This window comes from Lepidochelys olivacea (assembly GCF_965140295.1).
Source record: "Lepidochelys olivacea isolate rLepOli2 genome assembly, chromosome: 15".
NCBI classification, from domain to species: domain Eukaryota; kingdom Metazoa; phylum Chordata; order Testudines; family Cheloniidae; genus Lepidochelys; species Lepidochelys olivacea.
This window is the reverse complement of record NC_140425.1, coordinates 11,273,593-11,295,990: the sequence shown is the minus strand read 5'-3', so window position 1 is coordinate 11,295,990 and position 22,398 is coordinate 11,273,593. Positions and strand designations below refer to the sequence as shown.

Below are 22,398 nucleotides of genomic sequence, written 5' to 3'. Positions count from 1 at the left end.
CCAGATGTCCCAATTTTATAGAGACAGTCCCGATTTTCTGGGGCTTTGTCTTATATAGGTGCCTATTACCCCCCACCCACTATCCCGATTTTTCACACTTGCTGTCTGGTTACCCCGTGCACATCTTCAGCGTAGCATTGTTATAATGCTGACTTCCCTTCCAGGGCCCTATCCAGCAGATGGTGTGGCAGAGCTGGTTCAGAGGAATTTCTAGTACATACCTTGCTGCTCTGTTAGGATCACAAAACTTATCTATAAGCTCTTTGGGGCAGGGGCAGGTACGCACAACAGGGCCTGATTGTTGGGAGCAGTAGGTGCTACTGAGATAGAAAAGGCCTCTTAGACCACTGAGTCCTTTCCCCTGAAAGTGCCCGACACAGTCCCAAAGGCAAAAGCAACCGTACTGTGCCCTTGCAGAGCACCTTTAACTCAAGCATTAGAGCACTGTGGCCAAGTGTTGTTATCCCAGGCCTACTGACAAGGAACCAAGGGCTCGCCCAAAGTACCCCAGCGACCAGTCCTACTGATGGGGAACCAGTGGCTCGCCCGGGGTACCCCAGTGACCAGTTGTAGTGGCAGGGAACTGAGGGCTCACCTGGGGTACCCCAGGGACTGGTCCTACTGACAGAGAACCAAGGACTTGACCAGGTTACCCCAGCAACCGGTCCTTCCTCCTCCAGTGAGCTGGCCCAGGGTACCCCAGGGACTGGTCCCGCTGACGGGGCCCCGAGGGCTCGCCTGGGGTACCCCAGGGACCGGTCCCGCTGACGGGGCCCCGAGGGCTCGCCCGGGGTCCCCCAGGGACCGGTCCCGCTGACGGGGCCCCGCGGGCTCGCCCGGGGTCCCCCAGGGACCGGTCCCGCTGACGGGGCCCCGAGGGCTCGCCCGGGGTCCCCCAGCGACCGGTCCCGCTGACGGGGCCCCGCGGGCTCGCCCGGGGTCCCCCAGCGACCGGTCCCGCTGACGGGGCCCCGCGGGCTCGCCCGGGGTCCCCCAGGGACCGGTCCCGCTGACGGGGCCCCGCGGGCTCGCCCGGGGTCCCCCAGCGACCGGTCCCGCTGACGGGGCCCCGCGGGCTCGCCCGGGGTCCCCCAGGGACCGGTCCCGCTGACGGGGCCCCGCGGGCTCGCCCGGGGTCCCCCAGGGACCGGTCCCGCTGACGGGGCCCCGCGGGCTCGCCCGGGGTCCCCCAGCGACCGGTCCCGCTGACGGGGCCCCGCGGGCTCGCCTGGGGTCCCCCAGCGACCGGTCCCGCTGACGGGGCCCCGCGGGCTCGCCCGGGGTCCCGGGCAGGCAGTGGCAGAGCCGGGAACGGACAGGGGAGTCCTGGCCCCGAGCCTCCTGCGGGGATCAGGTACCCCAGGCTGCTTCATCAGCTCCACTGACACTCGCGGCCCCTTGGCCTCCTCCCAGCGGGGCCGGGGGCCCGGTGCGCCAGCCTCCAGCGCCCCGCTGGCTCCCAGCAGAGCCGGGGCTGGGATCGGGCCCCCGGGCGGCGGGGGTGGCGCGCCGGGCCCCCCGGCTCGGCTCGGAGCCCGGGGAGGGCGAGCGGCCGGGGCGCGGCTGCGGCGGAGGGAGGCGGGGCGGCTCCTGCGGGGCGGGGCGGGGCTGGGTCCGGGGCCCGGCCCCCAGCGGGGCAGTGCCGGGGCTGGCTGGCGGCTTGGCCGGCTCGGGCACTGGCTGCGCGGCGTCTCTGTGTCCGCCCGCCCGCTCCGCCGTGCACCGATGCGGGTCCCCGGCTGGAGCCCGGCCGCCCTCCTCCTCGCCGCCTGCCTCTGGCGGCTGCCGCCGGGCCGGGGTGCTGCAGGTACCGGGACCCGCTCCGGGGCTGGGCGGGTGAGGGGCCCTCGGCGCCGGGACCTGGCTGGCCGGCCCGTGCGCTGCTCGCACCCACCCAGCGCTGTGTCCGGCGCTGCACCTCGGTCCCTTCCAGCCTGCAGGGCCCGCCCGGGGACGGGCCCCCTCCTCTGCCCGGCCCGGCCCAGGCGGCATGTCTGAGTGCGCTATTCCCCTGGGCACGGCTCTGGGCCTGGCCCCACAGCGACCCGGGGATGCGCTGATCGCGTCTGGCTTTGTGCTGGCCAACGCCTGCAGGGCGGCCGGGTGGGACCTGCGCCTCCTGGGGAAGCGGAGCAGCTGTAACGTCAAACGGCCTCTGCTCCTTAGCCCTGGCCGGCTGCGGTAACCATCGCAGCCACGCTCCTCGCTGTGCAAAGCGGGGCAAAGTCTCGGGATGCCGCTTGTAGACATTAGGGAAACTGAGGCAGGGAGCCTTCCCGGGGCCGGGGCACAGCTGGGAACGCTGCTTTCAGTCGGACGCGATCCAGGCTCGGGTATCTGGGGCTGTTGTCGAGCTACAGGCTGTAGTGTCCGACTCCGCTCCTGGACCCTGAAGCTAGGTTTGGTTTCACAACGCCTTGTGAGGTAGGGAAGTGTTAAGCCTATTGTACAGGTGGGGAAGCTGAGGCACAGAGAGGTGAAGTGAGCTGCCCAGGTTAGTCTGTGGCTATGACAGGAATAGAATCCAGCTGTCTTGGGTCCTAGTTGGGTGTTTTAACCAGAGACTGTCCTTTTCTAGATCTCTGTCCAGCTCCTAATGGAAAGGTGTCTACAACACCTAAATAGTCACCTCCGTAGCTGGCACTAATTGGCCCTCTTGCCAGTCAGTCTCAGCAGAGAAGTTGAGAATTGAAGGGGTCATGGATACTCCCAGGCTGGGAAGCATTTGTGGGGAGGGATGTGGAGTATGGAGGAAAGGTGCCTTACCACTGCAGGTGCAGTAAATACAGCGAAAACTTCAGTGCCCAGCGTTGTCACGCACTCCTGCGTGATCACTGAGTGCGCAGGAAGAAGTGTGTCAGTTTTCTCTTAAAGTTACATGGCTGTTGGAAGCTTCCCCAAGAGCCTTGTTTGACTGACAGGACACTGCCTGTTGCCTCATGGAAAAGCCTTCAAAGCATTTCTGTTAGTAAAACTTTATCGTTCCCCTTTTTAAAACAACCAAATTATGTACTTCAGTGTATCATCCAAGTGCAGAAGTAGCTATAGTTCTCATAGACCAAACAACAAAGAGTTACAGGAGGCAGCGTTGAATGAAGCATCGAACTGGGACTCCGGGGACTGGGGTTCTGTGCCCAGCCCTGTTGCAGGACTCTGAGCAAGTCACTTTCCCTGCCCGTGCCTCAGTTTCCCACCTGTGAAATGCAGATAACTATCCTCTGTAAACTGGCTTGAGCGAGATGGATGAGGAGAGCTATATCAGAGCAAGCTATTATGATTTATTACAAATAATATGATAATACAAAGTACTTTTCATCATAGATCTCAGTGCTTCACAAAATGGGTAAATGGTGCTATCCCCTATTTGTAATTGAGCCACAGAAAGGTTCAGAGACAGAATTTCACCGGCAATTCCTATTGACTTCATTGCTGTTATTTGTATATACACTTGTATTTTGGTCGTGCCTAGAGATCCTGACCAAGATCAGAACTCCTCTGTGCAGTACTGATGCATAGTGTTAGACAGCCCCTGCCCTTGGAGCTTAATATTGAAATAGGGTGGCAGGAGAAACAGAGGCACAGAGAGGCCAAATGAATTGGCACAGCAGGGCAGTAGCAGCGCTGAGAATAGAACCCAGGTTTCCGGGGTCCCCGTCCCGTGCTCTCTCCACTAGGCAGCCCTGATCCAGTGGAATGGGCGAATGCCCAGCCCGTCTCAGAATCGGGCAGTTAGCTACTGGCCTAAGGGGAGTGGACGGTCGGGCTGGGCATGGAACACCGCTCTTCTGGCTCTGGCTCTATGCTGAGGCCCCAAGCACGATGATTTATGGCTAACTGGAACCATTCACGTAGCCTGCTCCTCCCTGCTGCCCTGAACGTGTTTCCAAAACTAGCTCCACCCGGTGTCGAGGAGTGATTTAACTACTTATTATATATATAGCCTCTGGAGAATGGTGCACGTAGGAGAGAACAAACACAACACCATTCTTGTCAGTTCACCTTCCTTGTTCTGTCCTCTTCAGCCTGGTTGCAGTTGCGCTCTGAGATATGTTATCAGGGCTTCCGGTAAAGCACAAAGAGAAGAGACTTTTACCAGATCATCTGTTCTTTCCCTTCCCCCCACCCTCCTCTTTATTGTGTAAACAGCAAGACATTCTATGCAGAGACGGTTTTAGTGGTATGGTCACCACCTGCCTGGTGTTAGACCAGGAGACCTGGCCCGGGTAAGCGAGATTCCAAGGCCTGTTTTCTGAGCGTTCCTCTAATCCAAGCCTGGCCTGCTGCTTTGGGATGCAGTGCTGGGTCTGCTGCTAGAATACGGTGTCTTGATGGGAGTTCTGCTCGCTGGTGTTGGCCTTGGGCCAAGCAAGCCTAGCTCTGGTCAGAGGTTGATGAGGACAGTCAGCGGGAGGACTGGGTGGCGTCTATCGTCTTCCAACAGCTACGGATTCTGGAGCAATATTATTGCACTTTTACGGGAGGCTGGCTGACTCCCCTGCCGGTGTGAGTGTTGCAATTGGAGCTGCTACAAAGGAGGAAAATGGGAATGATGCAGGGAAATGGTGGCTGTGAATGCTGAGATGGATTAGTGTCTTTGAACCCTACTCAGACCAGATAAATGTAGACCCCAGTCACTGCTGGCCGTCCATGCACAGGTCCCAGCAGCCCAGATGAGATTTGGCTCCTCCCAAATCCCTCGCCTGCCGTGCTGGTGGGAGGAAGGCAGCAGCTAGCCCCGTATCTTTCATTTACAGCCCAAGCGGGGTCCCTGTTTCTGCTCACTTGTCAGCACTAGGCATCTTTAGCTGCCCAATGCATCCCAGAATCCTTTGCACTGGTTTGTAGCAATGCTTCAAAGGAGGCACCATGGCAGCTGTTGCAAAGGATACTGAGATAGAGACCCAAAGACAGCCCCTTGTGCAACTGAGCAGAAAGAGGGATGCAGATTTGGAAGGGGTCTTGGGTGGGCAGAAACTCAGCAGCCAGGGAAACATGCCTTAGGATGGGCCTGTTGGTGAGTGGCCAGGGTGGTCCCAGTGTTCTTCCAGCAGCATGCCCACATGTGGCATCTTAGATGGCCCCCTGCTTAATCAGGAGTTTAGCCCCCACTTTGTTTCATGGACGAGATGGCTTCCTCTTTGGTGCATGGCTTGGGGGATGGAAAATCCTTTGCTGAGATGCCCAGGGGGATTCACCTGCCAGCCACCAAAGTGGGTGGTGAGACCATGGGGGCACGGTGCACATTCTAACGCTCTCCTTCTCTGCGTGCAGGAACAGAAGAGGTGATCATCGGGGAGGCCGGAGAGAGCGTCGTCCTCTTGTGCCGAAATGTGTCTGAGCGAGCGGACGAGGTGGACTGGTTTCACGGTGACCCTGGCACCGTGCCCCCACTCTTCTCCTCCAACGCCAAGCTGCCCCAAGATGCCCGCTTGTCCCTGGTGGACAATAGCTCTCTGCACATCTTAGCGTTGCGCCCGCAGGATGAGGGCAATTACACCTGCAAGGACGTGCTGAATGAGATAGTCCGAGAGCACAGAGTCCAGCTCCTGGTAGCCAGTGAGTTCCTCTACGCGCGGTGTCTTGTAGCTGCAGGGGGCTTCACCTCACGGAGTCCGAGAGTTTAAAGCTAGAAGGGACCGCTAGTTCACCAAGTCTGACTTCCTGTACATCGCAGGCTGTCTACACCAGCCAGCGCCCACACGCCAAACCCAACAACTGAAGTGAGACCGAAGGAAATGGGACCCACGGGAGATTAGATTGTTCCATGCTGTGGGCAGAGATTAGGAGGGACTGAGGTACGCCAGGGCCCGAGGCCCCTGCAATGGTAGGGAAATGATTAAACGAGATATACCCAGATAATCCTGGCAAGTGACCCCCACTCACGGGGTGCAGATCCCTGCCAATCTGACCTGGGGGGAAATTTCCTCCCTCCCCCACATGGCGATCTGAGCATGTGAGCAAGAACGTGGCAGCCAAGCCCCTGAGAGAGAGAATGCTTGGTGCCATCTCAGAGCCCTGGCCTGGGCTGCAGATGTGGGCGGCCATAGCAGTTGTGCAGGAGGTAACGTGTGAAATGGCAACCTCACCTCCATGGCACTCTGGTTAGAGGGTGGTAAATACTAGCCACAGACAGCCCTGTGCCCTCCAATGGGAATGGCTTGCGGGGTTGGGATAGAACCAGCCACCTGAAGGGGAGATGGTCTTTATCCCACCCCCAGTCCCCTGAGCCACTTGTCTTTCCCTCTCTCTGAGTCCAAGTTGCCCTTTGGGCTCTCACTGTCTCTCCCCCGTTCCATGCCCGAGCGAGTCCCAGGTGCTGCGTTGTGTAGATACACGGTCTCCCTCCACAGAGAGTTGTTCCTTTTGAACAACAGTGAGGAAACCCTGACGTGTCTGGGCCGAGGCGGGGAGAGCTCAGTCCAGGGGACGATAGGGGATGTGAACGGTGAGCAGAGTGAATGCCTGGGAAGAGTCGGGAGACAGGCAAAGCCACTTGCGTCATTGAAATGGGGAATGCGTTCCTGCCGGCAGCCGTCCCACCTTGGGCTGCCATCCTGGTAGACTGCTCCGGCTAAACCAGATTGGTTGGTGCTTGGTCGGCGAACACAGGCTGCTGCAGGACGTGGGGGTGTTCATTCAGCAGATGGCCCTCTTCCCGCTGAGTCAGTATTGAACCAGTGCCCTGTGGGGTTGTGGGAGATGAGAAATAAAACCAAGGTCCTAGCTGCCTGTTAAATATCCCGTGGGCCTCTTTCCTGGCCAAATTTTAGCTGGGGTGATTGTATTCGGCTGATAGAAATGGAAGCTTCAGCTCTGGACAGAATTCTTTTTTAACTCCCTGTCCTAAACTGTTATGCAGTAGGGCTGGGCATTGTTAAATGGCTATTGGGTTCTTCCCCAGAAGTGGCTGCATTTCACTGGTGAAGGTTCCTGTGTGTGTAGTCTGGGAAGTGTGTTGGAATCCTTTGGAATGAAGGGCACTGTGTAAATATATGGTTAATTTAGGACACCTGCAAGAGGGGTCTTAGTTTCTCTCCATTTCCAGAATCTGCCCCCCACTCCTTCCTGTTTCCAAGCCCGCTGGATCACTGCAGGGTTGTCCTTAGAACTCCATTCAGGGTTTTGCCCTACACGAACTGGGGATCTAGTGGTGGTGGGAGGTGCCGGGAGGCAGCACAAAAGTGCAAAACTTAGAAAACCTGCAGCGCAGGCAGGCAGGACCTCAGCCCCTTGCAGTTCCTTGCTGATGTGCCTCACCTCTCACTCGGCAACAGCCACCTCTAGAGCTTAGAGAGGAGCAGGGTCTGCCAATATAACTGTTAGCCGCTCTGCTGAGTCTAATTGGGTGCAATGGGGACTCTGAGCCACTAGGGCCTGGACTGTGACCACCACTTTCATTGTATGCCCCCCTGCACAGCCCAGTCCGTACTGCCGTGATCTAGGGTCTGGCTGCATTCGAGCTGGAGGAGGCATTTCGAGCTTGCGTAGGCACATCTGCGCTAGCTTTGATCCAGCCAATGTGCTAAAAATAGCCGCAAGGCCACAGCAGCATGACTGGTGGGATGGGCTAGCCGCCAGAGTATGTGCCTTGGGGCCCAGGCGGGATTGTAAGGGCGGGGTAGTCACTCTGCTACTTCGAGCGGACTAGCTCAATCCAAGCGAGTGCGCCTAGGTCCACCCAAGTCGACGCTGGAATTTACACCTCCAACTCAAATGAAGACGTACTCTGGAATGGGGAATAGTCTGTGTCCTGCTACCTCTTGAGCTATCCAGTGCCCTTGTGTGTGACATTCTGCATTAGCTCCTTTCTTCCTTGTTCGTTACCTGCTGTGTGCAGGCTATTGTATCCTTTGTATCCTTTCTCTCAGCCTTATTTCCTGTTTGTGTTCAGAGTGTTCCTGAATAGCTGCTGCACCTATTTTGCCCAGAGCAGCGCTCTGAAAGGTTGCGCAGGGAGAGAGGCCCTTCCCAGTGCAGGGAACTCCACCATGGATTTGACACGAACAGCTGATGTGTGGAGTATTCAAATGCAAGAAATAAACATTAGGCTGCTGCAGCATGTGGGTTAGTGGTTTGAGCATAGGACTGGGAAGTAGAGACTCTAGAGTTCTAATCCCAACCCTGCCGCTAATTCCCAGTGATCTTGGGCAAGTCATTCAACCATTCTGTGACTCAGTTTCCCCAGTTGTAAAAGTATGTAACCACCTCTTAGGGCTGCTTGTGACCCTTAGTTATTTACACTTGGTCGAACACCACAGACATGGTCTGTATTATCATTGCACTGGGGTTTTTGTGTTTGTTTGTTTGTTTTTGATATTTTGGTGTTTTACCTAGAATATATAAAACAGGACCCAGTTCATGGACTTCCTGTTAAAAGCTCAGTCTTTTTAGTTAATCCAAAGGAAGGTTAAGAGTGACTTGGCCACTGTCTATAAGGACCTACAACAGGGACAGATTTCTGATAGCAGACAATGCTTTAACCCAGCAGAAAAAGGCAAAATGAGATTCAATGGTTGGAAGCTAAAGCTAGACCAATTCAAATGGAAAACAAGGGGCACATTTTCCACAGCAAGGCTCATTAAGCACCGGAAGAACTTACCGAGGGATGTGTTAGTTTCTCCATCGCTTGCAGTCTTTCGGTCGAGATTGGGTATCTTTCGAAAAGAGACACTCTAGCTCAGCCAGAAATGGTGCAGGAATGATTGGGTGAGTTCTCTGGTCTGTTGTCCAGGAGGTCAGACTGGGCCCTCAGAATGGTCCCTTCTGCTTTAAAATCTAAATGAAAAGGTCCCAAATATCAGATAGAATTAATTATAGCACTCAACAGGAGTTCAGTTGTGGCTTTTAGCCATTGTCCCGTGTTTGTGGTGGTGCAGAGGTGTGTGACTTGAGGGGAAACGCACACCCAATCTCCTGGAATGTTCATACTTACTTTGGTATCAAGGGTGGCTCATCACAGGTGAGGACAGTTCTCGAGTTGCTGTTTTGAAATGTGTCTCGATGCCAGTCATGTTCTATTGATGTCAGCCAGGAGTTCAGAGGCTAACAGAACACTAGTTCAGGTGGCAGATTCCAAGACCCAGCACAAAGATGCTTTTCCGCTGAGTCACCCTAAGCTCAAGTACTTGGACCCTGAATAAAGCTGTGGAGTAGTTTCTGATGACTCATGCTGGCAGGTCACTCCACCAAACGTTGGACTGGCTCTTTGGATCCAGGGCAGTGGAAGTTCTGCAACTAGAAACATCCAGTTTTGGCAAGAAAGCTTATACTGAGGCTTATGCTTAGTCACTGGAGTTACCAATAAAGCCAAATCCCGAGAAAGGATGTGTTTGCAGTATAGAGACTGTTCAAAGCAGGGTGGGGATTTCACCTGCTTCCAGCTACTTTTCCCTGAAAATTTGTGTGAAGTGGTGAGTCAAAGGAAACAAATGTTTTGTTTGTTTATACTAGTATGCAAATGAGCTCTGGGTGAGCCTGTGCAGCCTTCCCTTGTCAGTCCTTAGAGATGGAGCAGGGAACTGGGCATCGGAGTCCTGGCTCTGCCACTAACTCTCTGTGTGATTCTGAGCAAGTTGCTTGACCTCTGTGCCTCAGTTTCCCTATCTATAAAATGGGGATAATAATTCTTCCTGCAGAGGGGCCGGTGAAGCTTAATTACTTCGTGTTTAGAAAGTGGTGTGAGCGCTCTCAAATGGCAAGTTCTACATCAGGGTAAATGTTTTCCCTAGCGTACATAGTTGTTGTTATTTATGAGCAAAAGAAACCTCTCTCTCTCTCTCAAGCCCTGTGCACAGCATAGAGCCTAATTCTGCTTCCTAAACTCCATGCATAACAGAAAGGAAAGGGAGGCTGCAGGTTTGCTACACTCTGTATCCTCCCTAATCAGCCCAATGGAAAAGTCCATACTGGGGCTGTTGATTAATCACAGTGAACTCACATGATTAACTCAAAAAATTAATCATAATTTAAAAAAATTAATCACGATTAATCACAAGTTTAATCACACTTTTAAACAAGAGAATACCAATTGAAATTTATTAAATATTTTGGATGTTTTTCTACATTTTCATATATATTGTCTTCTGAGTTGCAATTGAAATCAAAGTGTATATTATTTCTGATTACAAATATTTGCACTGGAAAAATGATAAACTGAAGAAATGGTATTTTTCAATTCACCTCACACAAGTACTGTCGTGCAATCTCTTTGTCGTGAAAGCGCAACTCACAAATGTAGATTTTTTTTTTGTTACATAACTGCACTCAAAAACAAAACAATGTAAAACTTCAGTGCCTACATTTACATTTGTAGGCGATAATGCTGCCCTCTTCTTATTTTCAATGTCACCTGAAAGTGAGAACAGGCATTTGCATGGCCTTTTGTAGCTGGCATTGCAAGGTATTTATGTGCCAGATACGCTAAACATTCAGGTTTTGGTCACCATTCCAGAGGACATGCTTCCATGTTGATGAGGCTCGTTAAAAATTAATGTGTTAATTAAATTTGTGACTGAACTCCTTGGGGGAGAATTGTATGTCCCCTGCTGTTTTATCCGCATTCTGCCATAGATTTCATGTTATAGCAGTCTTGGATGATGACCCAGCACATGTTGTTCATTTTAAGAACACTTTCACTGCAGATTTGACAAAACGCAAAGAAGGTACCAATGTGAGATTTCTAAAGATAGCTACAGCACTCAACCCAAGGTTTAAGAATCCTAAGTGCCTTCCAAAATCTGAGAGGGGCAAGGTCTAGAGCATGCTTTCAGAAGTCTTAAAAGAGCAATACTCTGATGCAAAAACTACAGAACCCGAACCTCCAAAAAAGAGAATCAACCTTCTGCTGGTGGCATCTGACTCAGATAATGAAAATGAACATGCGTCGGTCCGCACTGCTTTGGATTGTTATCGAGCAGAACCCATCATCGCATGGACGCATGTCCCCTGGAATAGTGGTTGAAGCATGAAGGGGCATATGAATCTTTAGCACATCTGGCACGTAAATATCTTGTGATGCTGGCTACAACAGTGCCATGCGAACGCCTGTTCTCACTTTCAGGTGACATTGTAAACAAGAAGTGGGCAGCATTATCGCCTGCAAATGTAAACAAACTTGTTTGTCTGAGTGATTGGCTGAACAAGAAGTAGGACTGAGTGGACTTGCAGGCTCTACAATTTTACATTGTTTTATTTTTGAATGCAGGTTTTTTTTAACATGATTCTAATTTGTAAGTTCAACTTTCATGATAAAGAGATTGCACTCCAGTACTTGTACTTGCAGGTGAATTGAAAAATGCTACTGCTTTTGTTTTTTTACAGTGCAAATACTTGTAATAAAAAATAAATATCAAGTGAGCACTGTGCACTTTGCATTCTGTGTTGCAATTGAAATCAACATATTTGAAAATGTAGAAAACATCCAAAAATATTTAAATGGTATTCTATTATTGTTTCAGTGCAATTCATCGCAATTATTATTTTTAATCGCTTGACAGCCCTAGTCCATACTCCTGCCCAAAGGAAGCAGACACTCCTTACTTAGAAGCTGCTCCTGGTTTGGGGTGTTGCTGGCAAACTATGTTTGTTGTTTTTGCTGCCAACTGGATAAATGCTCTACAGAGCAGCCCGCAGATCTCCTTTCCCTTGGGCCCTCTCCTGTACAGACTGCAGTGCCAGGCTTTGTTTGACAGCCCCTGTGTCAACAACTGCTCTCTAAAGATAGAGTTGAATTAGGAGTCGGGTTGCGCAGGCTGGTGCGGTAACATAATGTGCTAACCCTGAAATCCCCAAGACTATTACTAGGGGGAGTTGTTTGATTACTGTTTGAGTGTCAAAAATACACGTGAATGGATGTGGAACTTAAAGCAAACAAAATATAGACCGGAAATAAGGAGAAAGCACGCTCCGCCCCACTCTTTGCAACAGCTGGGAGCAGCCCCCTGTCCTGTGTTCCACCACCCGCATCCTCTCACCCCTCTGCGAATGTAGCAGTCTGGAGCTTCAGATGGCTCTTGACTTGCTTTACCCTCGCTCAATTCTTTCACTATTTAAATAATAACCCAAACATAATCCCAGTTGCTATCAAACCAACAGTCCTGGAAGAAGTCCAGAAATGACTTTCCCTAGGTCCTCTGGGCTGTGGAATTTGCCCCCGCAGCTGAATTGCAGTTTGTACGTTGATCTGGGCTGCAGAGCACAGCTGGCACATGCAGCCCTCTTGCAGCAAGCGGAGTAGGGCTGACAGAAACGGAGGTGGCCTGGATCTGGGCCCAGGGGCTCATTGCTAAGACCCCGATCCCGCAAGCTGAAGACCCAGGCTCCCATCCTGCTAGCTGTTCTGTGGCCACATGGGGCGCCAAAGTTTAGCCTCCTGCCTCAGGGCTGGGCTGGCAGGTTTCTTCGTTGCCAGGTGCATTGGGAAGCACTCACGCTTTGGCTGCAATGGGGGCTCCTGCAGCTCAGGGCTGCAGCTGGCTACTTCCCCATGAGGCCTTTAAAAGCCATTGGAGGTAGATCGCACAACATGCATGGGCATTGTCAAACTGGGGGAGGACCTCTTCAGAGCTTGTGGGGGACCCCAGATAACCAAAATTCCCCAGCTAAATATTGGGCAAGCTTTGCCCAGACGTAAGGTAGCACTTTACGCTGCTTTGAGGGGACTGCTTTGTTACACACCCCAGTTCTGGTTTCTCCTTGCCCATTTCAGGTGGCCCCAGCAACGTGTCTGTCAGCATCTCCCCTGCCGCAGCGCTGCCCAATGGCACGGTGTACGTAGACAAACGCGACACTGTGATGTTCAGCTGCACTGGCAGCTCCCACCCGGAGCCCACCATGGCGTGGACTTTCCAGCTGCCCAGTGCGGCCCCAGAAACGTTTACTGAAGTCAATGGTTCCTCCACCGTCTACACCCTGCAAAATCTATCCTCACGCTTCCAGGGGAACTACTCGTGCACAGCAAGGAACCCTCTCAGTGGCAGAAGTCGGACATCAACCAAGGAGCTCCTGGTCTACTGTGCGTAAGAGCATTTGCAGTGTTATGGCTTGGGGAAAGGAATGGGACGGGGGGTGCTTTTCTGGTGTTTTCTTTGCCAGTAGGTCTGGGTGTTAGCACAAGGGGTAATCAGAGTGGGAATGGTATCCTGGCTTTTGCCTCTTAAAACCTTTTGCTACAAAAAAATTGGGTCCAAATGTAAACCTCACCCCTGAACCCTCCTAAGGGTGGGGGTGGGTTAGAATCTCGGTATCCAAATCTGCCTCAACCATGCTTGTAAGTCTGATCCAGGATAGGCATATTGTCCGAATCAGGTTTGAACGGATGATCTTGGTGATCTGGGCCTCAAGTCTAACCCTGAGCTGGAGCTGGGTCTAACCTCATCTACCTTGTGCAGCTTTGCACACAACTGGAAATAGACATACTGATCATTTCTGAGGCACCAAATGTCATCCCATGTCATCGAACTGAATGCATATAGCACGTGTCTTGTCATTTTCCACACGCTGTGGGTGACTTGAGAGATTTCACTCGTGACCACTGATGATGATATTTACGGTTTGCAGTGTTATAGCTGTGTTGGTTTCAGGATATCAGAGAGCTGTGGTGGGTGCGGTTATACCTTTAATTGGATCAACTTCTGTTGGTGAGAGAGACAAGCTTTGGAGCTACATAGAACTCTTCTTCAGCTGTGGGAAAGAGAATTCCCGGAGCTGGAGAAGAGCTCAGTGTAGCTCAGAAGCTTGTCTCTTTCATCAACATAAGTTGCATCAGTAAAAGATATAACCTCACCCACCTTGTTTCTATGCTGTTTACTGACAAGTAATATTTGTACAGGGCTCTGAAGCTGTAGGGCCCTATTCTCACCTGGTGTAAACTGAGGTAGCCCCTGTGAAGTCAGTGCAGCTATGCGGATACATGGCACCTGAGATCTGGCTTGCGAGGGACTGTGTGCGCACCACAATGCACCAGGAAGGACGAAGGTGTGATTGCTAAGACATGCTGCTGTATTAACATCAGATAACGCACATGCTAAAACCAAAACGGCCCTGCACAGCATAAGGATGGTTCACTGCCTAGTGTTTAGGGGAACAGACTTCCTTGCTCCCTGTGAGGGCTGGGTTGAGATTGCCCCACTGTCTTTTCTGCTGGGGGCCTCATCCCAGGTCTCCAGTGGTTGCTGTGTGCTGCTATGAAAAGAGCACACATGCCCCACCCCACCCCGAAGACTGGTGTGGGATTGCAGGGAGGGAATTGAGACAAGCGGAAAGAGAGAAGAACCATAAGATTTTTAAAAGGAGCTAGGGGGGAAATAATACCTCCCAGGCTAAAGTGCTGACACTGTGACGGTTTCACGGCGTGGTCAGTCTCAGTAGAGATGACGGCGTCTTTAACCGCGTGTTGTTTTGTCGTTAGATCCCCCGCTGTCGGTCCCAAGGTGTTGGGCTCAAACTGCCCAAGTGGGGTTGATGCTGCAGTTGTTTTGTAACTGGCCCGGGGGATACCCGCACCCCGTCCTCCAGTGGACAGAAGAGGGGCGAGACCTGGAGAATTCGAGCTGGGTCGTTAATGCAACGGGCACTGGGGACACCCACGTGGAAACTCTGAGCAGCTCTCGCCTCTTCCATGGGAAGGTGTTCAAGTGTGTGGGGAGCCACATCCTAAAGCAGGAGGAAGAGGAGCCGACCTGCACTGTGCAGATAAGTGCGTCAGCCTGTCCCTCCCTGGTTAGCCATTAACGAACCTGTGCATGTGGAGAGCCAGGCTGCCAGCTTGGCTCCACTGAGAGCCCCAGACACGGGTCTGAGGGCAGCGAGTCATCCAGGGAATCTGATTCTCCCCTGCCCTGCGCCTCCTGTTGCTATTTCTAGCTGTGGAAAGTGCGGGGAAACACTGGGATGGGAGCATTTGATATGACAGTAAATGGTTATGTAGGGCCCAAGGCAGTGGGGATCAGATCCTGTGGCCCAGAGCCTCTGCCGGGGCATAACTTGATGGACACAGATAGTTCCATGGAGGTCCGTGAGATCACTCACGTGCATACAGCTGCTCAGGCATGTACGGGTTTGCAGGACTAGGGCCGAGAATTTAAAAAGTCCCTAATGATGTTGGCAACCTTGATTTTTTGGTTGCCCAACTTGAGATCCCATAAAGGGACTGGATTTTCAGTGTGTGTGTGCTAGGATAGGGAAACCGAGGCAAAGAGAGGTGTAGTGCCTTGGCCAAGCTCACCCAGGAGGCCAGTGGCAGAGCTGGGAATAGAACCCAGAGCTTCTGAGGCCCAGTGCAGGGCTCTATCCATCAGGCCTCACTGCCTCACAAAGTAAGGGATCCGGCCCTGTTTCAGCAAAGCATGTGCTTAACTTTGAAGGTGGGCAAGTGCTTGGAACCAGGGCCTAAGAGACTTGCCCAAGGTCAAAAAAGGCAGTCAAGCAGAGCTGGGAATTGAATGCAGATCTCCTGAGACCCAGGCCCGTGCCTCCTCTAATTATCTGGGTGGGCAGTGGCTGCCTGTCAGTGTGGACCCAGGGTTCTTGTACATACACCAATACATGAGGTCATTTGAAAGTTGCTATAGAAACATAAGATCTTTTTACTATAGGATTTTCAACCTCCTTCTCGACTCCCTTCCTCCCTCCCTGTTTAGAAGCCCCTTTGCTGGTGACGGAGCCACTGAAGACCTGCTTTGTGGGTGGCACCGTGTCCCTCACGTGCCAAGTGATGGAGAGCAATCCCTCTGCGAGAATCAGCTGGCTTCGGAATGTGTCCCAGCCTGAGGTGGAGATCCAGTCTGGTGGGAGGTACCTGGTCACCCAAGAGGGCAGCGTCTCCAATCTCACCATTCAGAACTGCTCCCACAACGCTGATGAAGGCTACTATGTCTGCAAAGCTGAGAACCCCGTGGGGCTGAAGGAAGCCTACGTTTCCCTCACTGTGAAGAGTAAGTTAGCAATGCTGTAGCTGGAGAGGGGGATAGCTGAAGCAGGATGCAAGAAGCGGGAGCATGACATGAACAGGAGCAATAAGTGAGTCTCTGATGTAACGACCTGGATTCCTCTTCTCTAGGGCTCCCCGTGAGACGTACAACCCCAGGGAGAGATGAGCTTATGCCTCATTTGTGTGGGTTCATAGTTGTCTCCCATGTACCTCTGTCCATACCTCTGTCCATTGGAGCATTCCCAGCTGCATGGGGGGGGGGCGCGGCGCAGCGGACACTGGCTGGCAGAGCCGCGATCTTAGTCTAGTGAATGGGTCCAGTTGCCGGAAGTGACAGGATCAGTGTGAAAAACGACACAATCCGGCCTGATGTGTGAGAGAAGCTGTTTATGGGTCAGCTGAGTGACTGGTGTGGTCCCTTCCTGAGGCCTATTGTGTAGCTGTATTAAACGCACCGGCTGAAATCTGCAGTCAGTCGGAGCCTAGCCGGGGCAGTTCCCGTGGCACACTGCAGTGGTTTTCATCTGCATGCAGTGTGTGTGCGTGATGGCGACGCACCCATCTTGCCAACGGAGCAGGCCAGTTACAGGGTAACCGTTGGCATCAGGGCAGCACTGTGACCGGCCCCATCACCTGCGTCTAGCCAGTGACAATCCCATAGGCTGAGCTTCTGCGTCTCTCCTCTCCTCCGCACAGAGCCGGTGAATATAGTCGGGGTGGTGGGAACAGTCGTGGTCCTGCTGCTGCTGGGACTTCTGGTCATCGCTGGAATCATTTTGTACTATAACCCCCTCCTGTGCCTGCAAGGTAAGAGGAGCTGGAACCCCCTCCACCCTGGCACCCCCTCTGCCCTCCCAGCCACAAGGCGCACAGATGAGAGCTCTGCTTCTCCAGATCTGACCTGGTGCAGTCCTTCAGTTTTATCCCCACCCTGTAATCCTGGGGCCCTCCCCACCCCACTTACCTGTGTCCACCACTGATGCACACACCTTACCTTGGGCTCCTTCCCCTAGCCCCTGTAGGAACTGTGTCCACTTCAGGAGCAAGGCCAGAGGTACCCAGAAAGCGGGGGCACTTGCATAGCCGATCAAGAGTGGATGGCATGGCTGTCTCTCTGCGGGACCTTGCCCAGTACTGGAGATCATAGAATCATAGAATATTAGAGTTGGAAGGGACCTCTGGAGGTCATCTAGTCCAACCCCCTGCCCAGAGCAGGACCAATCCCCAACTAAATCATCCCAGCCAGGGCTTTGTCAAGCCTGACCTTAAAAACTTCTAAGGAAGGGGATTCCACCACCACCTCCCTAGGTAACGCATTTCAGTGTTTCACCACTCTCCTAGTGAAAAAGTTTTTCCTAATATCCAACCTAAACCTCCCCCATGGCAACTTGAGACCATTACTCCTCGTTCTGTCATCTGCTACCACTGAGAACAGTCTAGATCGTGTGTGTCTTGTGCTAAACCGCCCTCCCCTTCCCCTGCAAAGTTGTATCTGATGCTGTCGTCTCATCCGTCTCTGAGCTGACCACAGCTGCCTTCTGCTGCTTCAGTGGGACAGCACCACCTCCCCGAGGCCTTCCACCACCTTCCTGGGCCGTGCGTCTGTGTGGCGATTGCCTGGATGGTCCCAGTTCAGTATAACAGACAATATTGCCAAAGGCAGCAAATGATCTTACCGTGAAACTGCCTTTGCTTTGTCTGAGGAACCATGTTTATGAAGGCCTCTTAAATCTTTTTTCCCCCTCCCTCTTCTTTCCCCCTCCCCCACAGGCAGCATATTCAGGTGAGTGTTTTCCTTCCCCCGAACTCTGTGCAAACCTAGGTATATCCGCAGTCCGGTAGACTTGCTGCGGGTGTAACTAGGATAGACGCGACCCAAGGCAGGAGCTGCACCAACTGAAATCATCGGCTAAGGTGAGTGCAGTTGTACGGATGCCACGTCCTGCACAGAACCAAGGACCAACGCCACAGGCCCCAGTCACTTGAGCTAACCGAGACTCTCTGTTAGCTATTGCTAGTAGCCAGGCTTCTGTCACCTGTGGAACAGCCGCTAGAAGGGATGAGATCACGTGTGTTACACTGACCCGAGTGACTGTGCCGCCTCTAAGGAAGGAAACACCAATCTAAATTCCTCTCGTGCTGTTTGGTTCAACTAAGTTGTGGGGAAGAGGGAGGGATAAGGTAACGGACACTCCTTGGCTGTTCTTGTTATGCAATGACTTTGAGATTGCTGGAGAGGCCCTGGCTTTTGAGTCGCATCCCCTGCTCCCTGAAGACAAGGTAATTCTGCCTTGTTCTTTGTAGTTTAGGGAGTAAATAAAAGCAGCAACATGCTGCCTCTCTGGCTGACAAATAGCTTCTCCACCCCAAGTGACATCAACCCCCCAAAACAAGAACTTTCCTGGGGTCGTGGTGTTCTTCACCTCAGCACCCTTTTCTAGTGCTTATTGTTCCTCCCCTCCCCTTCTGGGTTCTGTCCCTGGCTCCACTCTTGTGTGGCTTTGGGTGATTTCCTGCCCCACCTGCGTGCCTCAGTTTCCCCACCTGTGCAGTGGGGAAAGTACTCACCTCACAGGGTGATGATGGGGATTTATCCATGAATGTTTGTAAACTGCTCTGAGGACTTTGGATGAAAAATGCTGCCAAGCTGCAAAGCCCTATCAGCACTATTGCTGTCAGTGAACTCTGAGGGCGTGGTGCTGCCCTAGCAGCTGTGAGTACAGGACTTGACAAAGCAGCCACAACTGGCAACACCCGGTTAGAGCCACAGGTACAATTCTGTAGCCCCCTGGGGGAATGGAGGAAGGCCGGGGGCTGGAAGAAAGAGGGAAGGGGCAGCCCTGCAGCATTCTCCATCACTTTCATTTGCTCTCCTGATTGCAGGAATCAAGACTCAAATGATGTCTTCGTGCTGGTGGATTCAGATGGAGAAGAGGAAGAGGAGGAGGAGGAGGGGCAGAAAGAAGAAGCGACTGGCAAGTCCAATGTGCATCGAGTGACGGCCCTGGTGAATGGGAACAGCACCCAGGCTGGTTATGGCCACCATTTTACTGAGAGTAAGCACCTGGCTTTGGAGACGCATCGCTGCACAGTGAAATAGGCTGCCCCATCAAGCCGCTGAGTAAAATTTCTGTGGGTGGGAGGCCACCACTTTCCCCGTGTCCTTGCTCAGCGGGCGGTGTCCCAGCAGCACCAGCTGGGAGACGGGAGGAGCAGTGATGGACTTCACCTCTTCTCTCCACCCGCACATAGTGCATGCAGTGACACAGCTGCTGGAGTTAGGTGTCGAGGGTCATTTGTATTGTGAGCGTCTACAGGCCTCCGTCAGGACCAGGGCCCTGTTGCTGAGGGCACAGCACACACCTAGCGAGAGCGAGAGAGCGAGAGAGAGAGATCCCCGGCTCTGAGAAGACGCTCACAGTCTGAACGGGTAAACAGAGGAAGGACGGGGGGGGGAAAGGAATGTAGTGAGGCTATTCCACACTCCGTGGCTTGCCCTCCCCTCACCCCTAGACAAATACACACTAATAACATGACTACTACACCTCAGCGCCCTGGGTGCTTGGCTTGGCCGGGCCATGGCTCTGGTCGTAATGGTGTGCTACGGTCTCCTGCCTTGTGATTTCTTCTAGGTGACATCAGTGAGCGGCACAGTGAGCTCTCAACAGAGGAAGTGGAGAGTGAAGAGAGGCCAGCTACGCAGAGGCAAATTCTCCCTTTTCTTGATGAAATGGGTGGAACTGTGGGTGGAAGTTAAACTTCAAATGCATCATTGATATGTGGCTGCATCTAGGCTGTTAAAATTCCTGCAGTGGGATTGGCCTGATCTGGTTGTTAGTTTCTTTCTTCCCTCGCCCCAGCCCTGTTTTTCATTCTTTCGTTTTGTTTATTCTTTCATCTCATACAGTTCTTTTTTTCTCTTTCTTTTTGGCTATTTCTTCCCTTCTCTCAAGTTTTCTTGTTAATAAGAGGAAGTGCAGAGGCAGACAGAGTTCAGGAGGAACGTGTCTCTGCTTCAAAAGATCTTGTCCCCTGGGTATCCTCTTCATCTCTAAGCCTGCCGCTGACCGTGTCCGGGACACGTGTGGAGTTAACAGGAGGGCAGTTCTGTATCACGAAAAAGGCTAAAGGCAATCCCAGCAATATACTTGTATGTGCAAGATGCAGCAAATACTGCGTGGGGGGGAAGGGCTGGAGGAGTTTGCTTCCTAACTGCTAGATTGTGCATGGGTCTGTTTTTGATGAAAACGTTCCGATGCTGGAAGGAAAGGTCAGGATGTACTCTGCGCTGCATGGCTTTCACAGGGCCAACTGGCCTGTTGTTCTGCACTGAGGAAGTGAGAAGACCTGCTTGAAGTTTTACAAGTGATTTTGATCCAGAGACCCGACTCCGCTCTAAAAGCATCATCCAAGCTATGGGATACTCCTACTGCCAGCTCTGCCTAGTGGGGAGGAAGAAGGATGTTCTTGTGGTTAACATGCAGGATCTGGGTTCTGGTTCTTCTCCTGCCACAGACTTCCTGCGGGGCAAGTCTCACAGGCTTGAGTTTTCAAAAGTGGCCACTAATTTTGATGCCTCCATTTTGGACTTTCCAACTTTAGACGACTGTCAGAACCGTAACTTGCCTTCGTGCCATGCCCCTTCCACTTCAGCCGTGCTACTGCCCCGGGGAGGGAGCAATATGCTCGGAATGGTCTATGACAGGGGTGGCCAAACTTACTGATCCTCTGAGCTGCATACGATAATCTTCAGATGTTTGAGAGCCGGGCGCACCTGCTCAGGCCTTCTACCCACTGGGCAGAAGCCCATAGCCTCACCACCCTGCTGCAGGGCAGGAGCCCTGAGCTCCTCCATCCCTTCACCCTCTGCAGTCTGGTAGGTGGAGAACGGGGGCATGGGGGACTCCACGAGCCACACCTGAACTGTAAAAGAGCCAGATGTGGCTTGCGAGCAGCAGTTTGGCCACCCCAGTCTATGCCAATCTCCGAGTCACACAGGAACGTAACCCACAAGAACGCTCAAAGAGCGCTGTGAGCTGACAAGGCCCAGGATGGAAAGGCGCTGTGGGGCGGATTGCTTGCTCATCAGGGGCTGGAGCCCTGCCTCAGCAAAACCTTCTTACTCAATAAATGCAGCTAGTTATTCCCCATCTGATAGCCAATGGTGTGCTGCCCTTGCCGCAGCTTCAAAGAGAAGCTCTCTCTATTTTCCCGTAAAACAGAATGTTCCTAGCGCTATGTGGATGTGATTTTTGTTTATAGAATAAAATTATTTTTCTGACACATCTATCTGCTCTGCATTTCTGCCTGGAGACGGGAGGGGGCAGCTGTCCCTTTTCTGAGACATAAACATATTCAATAACTCCGATTTGTCAATGGCTCTCGCTCTGCTGGGGCCTTAGCTAGGGGTGCCTATCGCAGTGCGTGATAGGCACCCCTAGCTAAGCCAGAACCTGCACAGCCAGCCCTTAACAAAGCAGGAAATGGTAATGTTTGCCAAGCTCACTAGTGTTCCTATAAACCTGTCTGCACCAGTTTAGTTAAACACATGCAAAACTCCTCTGCGGCTGTTGGGTTAGAAAGGGCGTACATTGCTCCAGCTGAAGTTAATTCCTTAATGGACATAAACCATGTCGACATGGCTCCGTCCAAGGGGCCACGCAGGGGGCTGCACTGGTTCGGCTAAATGGCTGCAAGCTGATGTGCAGACAAGGCCGAACGCCCTATGTGCAGGTAGCGCAGTGAGTTGCTCCCCGTTCTACTTTCCCGACCCCCCCTCAGTTGTCTGACACGAATCGAAGCCCCTGCCTCCAGCCCTGCGGTGCTCGGCACAGCTTCTGCTGAAGCCCCATAAGTAGTGGCACTCGATGCATTTTGCTGGCCAGAAGACACGGCTGGCAAGTGCTACCAGGTATTCCCCCTGCTCTGGGACACCCCTGAGTGCTCTCCCAGCCTGGGGCGTGAGAGGAATTGCTCTCTCCATTGGGGCAGAGGTTGCTGTGGCCATAATACTTCTGGGTTGCAGAGTGAAACAACCCTTCCCCAGAGAACCTGCAGACCTGAACGCAGATGCTCTGATGTGTGCTGCCCATTAGGCTCATCTTACTTCCCCCTTCCTCCCGTCCCCATCCCTTCTTCCTCACAGATACATCCTATGCAGTGAGTCTGGCTTGGCTTCCGTTAGAGTCTGATTTTCCTGCCTGTGTGCTCTTGCCAGCTGGCTAGTTTCAACCTCAGGCTCTTCCACTGACATCTCAAGCCCTGTAACATTAATACCAAGGACCGTAGGCTTCTGCTTTGCAAAAACACCTGCTTGCTGGGGTGAAGTGGATGCACCAGAAGCTCAGTGGATTGTTGACAGGAGACCAAGGCCTGATCTCCTTTGAATGTAGTTCTGACCGGTAGAGGGTGGTTCTTTGGCCTCCTTCCCCTTTACCTAGTTTCCAGGGGTTTGGCGATCCCTTGGTTCC

The 22,398-nt window shown here is 52.8% G+C and overlaps 1 protein-coding gene across 1 annotated transcript; it reads left to right on the top strand.

Moving 5' to 3' along the window:
• The first annotated feature begins 1,628 nt into the window (after window positions 1–1,628).
• VSIG10 (V-set and immunoglobulin domain containing 10) lies at window positions 1,629–21,213 on the top strand. The gene is made up of 9 exons (XM_084649291.1): window positions 1,629–1,807; window positions 5,272–5,556; window positions 12,707–13,012; window positions 14,408–14,695; window positions 15,639–15,932; window positions 16,625–16,735; window positions 17,699–17,711; window positions 18,812–18,984; window positions 19,561–21,213. The coding sequence occupies exons 1-9, from the start codon at window positions 1,726–1,728 to the stop codon at window positions 19,683–19,685; spliced, it is 1,677 nt and encodes a 558-aa protein (XP_084505417.1). The 5' UTR covers window positions 1,629–1,725; the 3' UTR covers window positions 19,686–21,213.
• The last annotated feature ends 1,185 nt before the right edge of the window (window positions 21,214–22,398 follow it).

Excerpts from the sequence above, each read along its gene's own strand:
- VSIG10 (XM_084649291.1), top strand. The coding sequence starts at position 1,726 with ATGCGGGTCCCCGGCTGGAGCCCGGCCGCCCTCCTCCTCGCCGCCTGC. Across the intron at positions 1,808-5,271 it reads GCCGGGCCGGGGTGCTGCAG|GAACAGAAGAGGTGATCATC; the intron begins GTACCGGGACCC and ends CTCTGCGTGCAG. Across the intron at positions 5,557-12,706 it reads AGTCCAGCTCCTGGTAGCCA|GTGGCCCCAGCAACGTGTCT; the intron begins GTGAGTTCCTCT and ends TGCCCATTTCAG.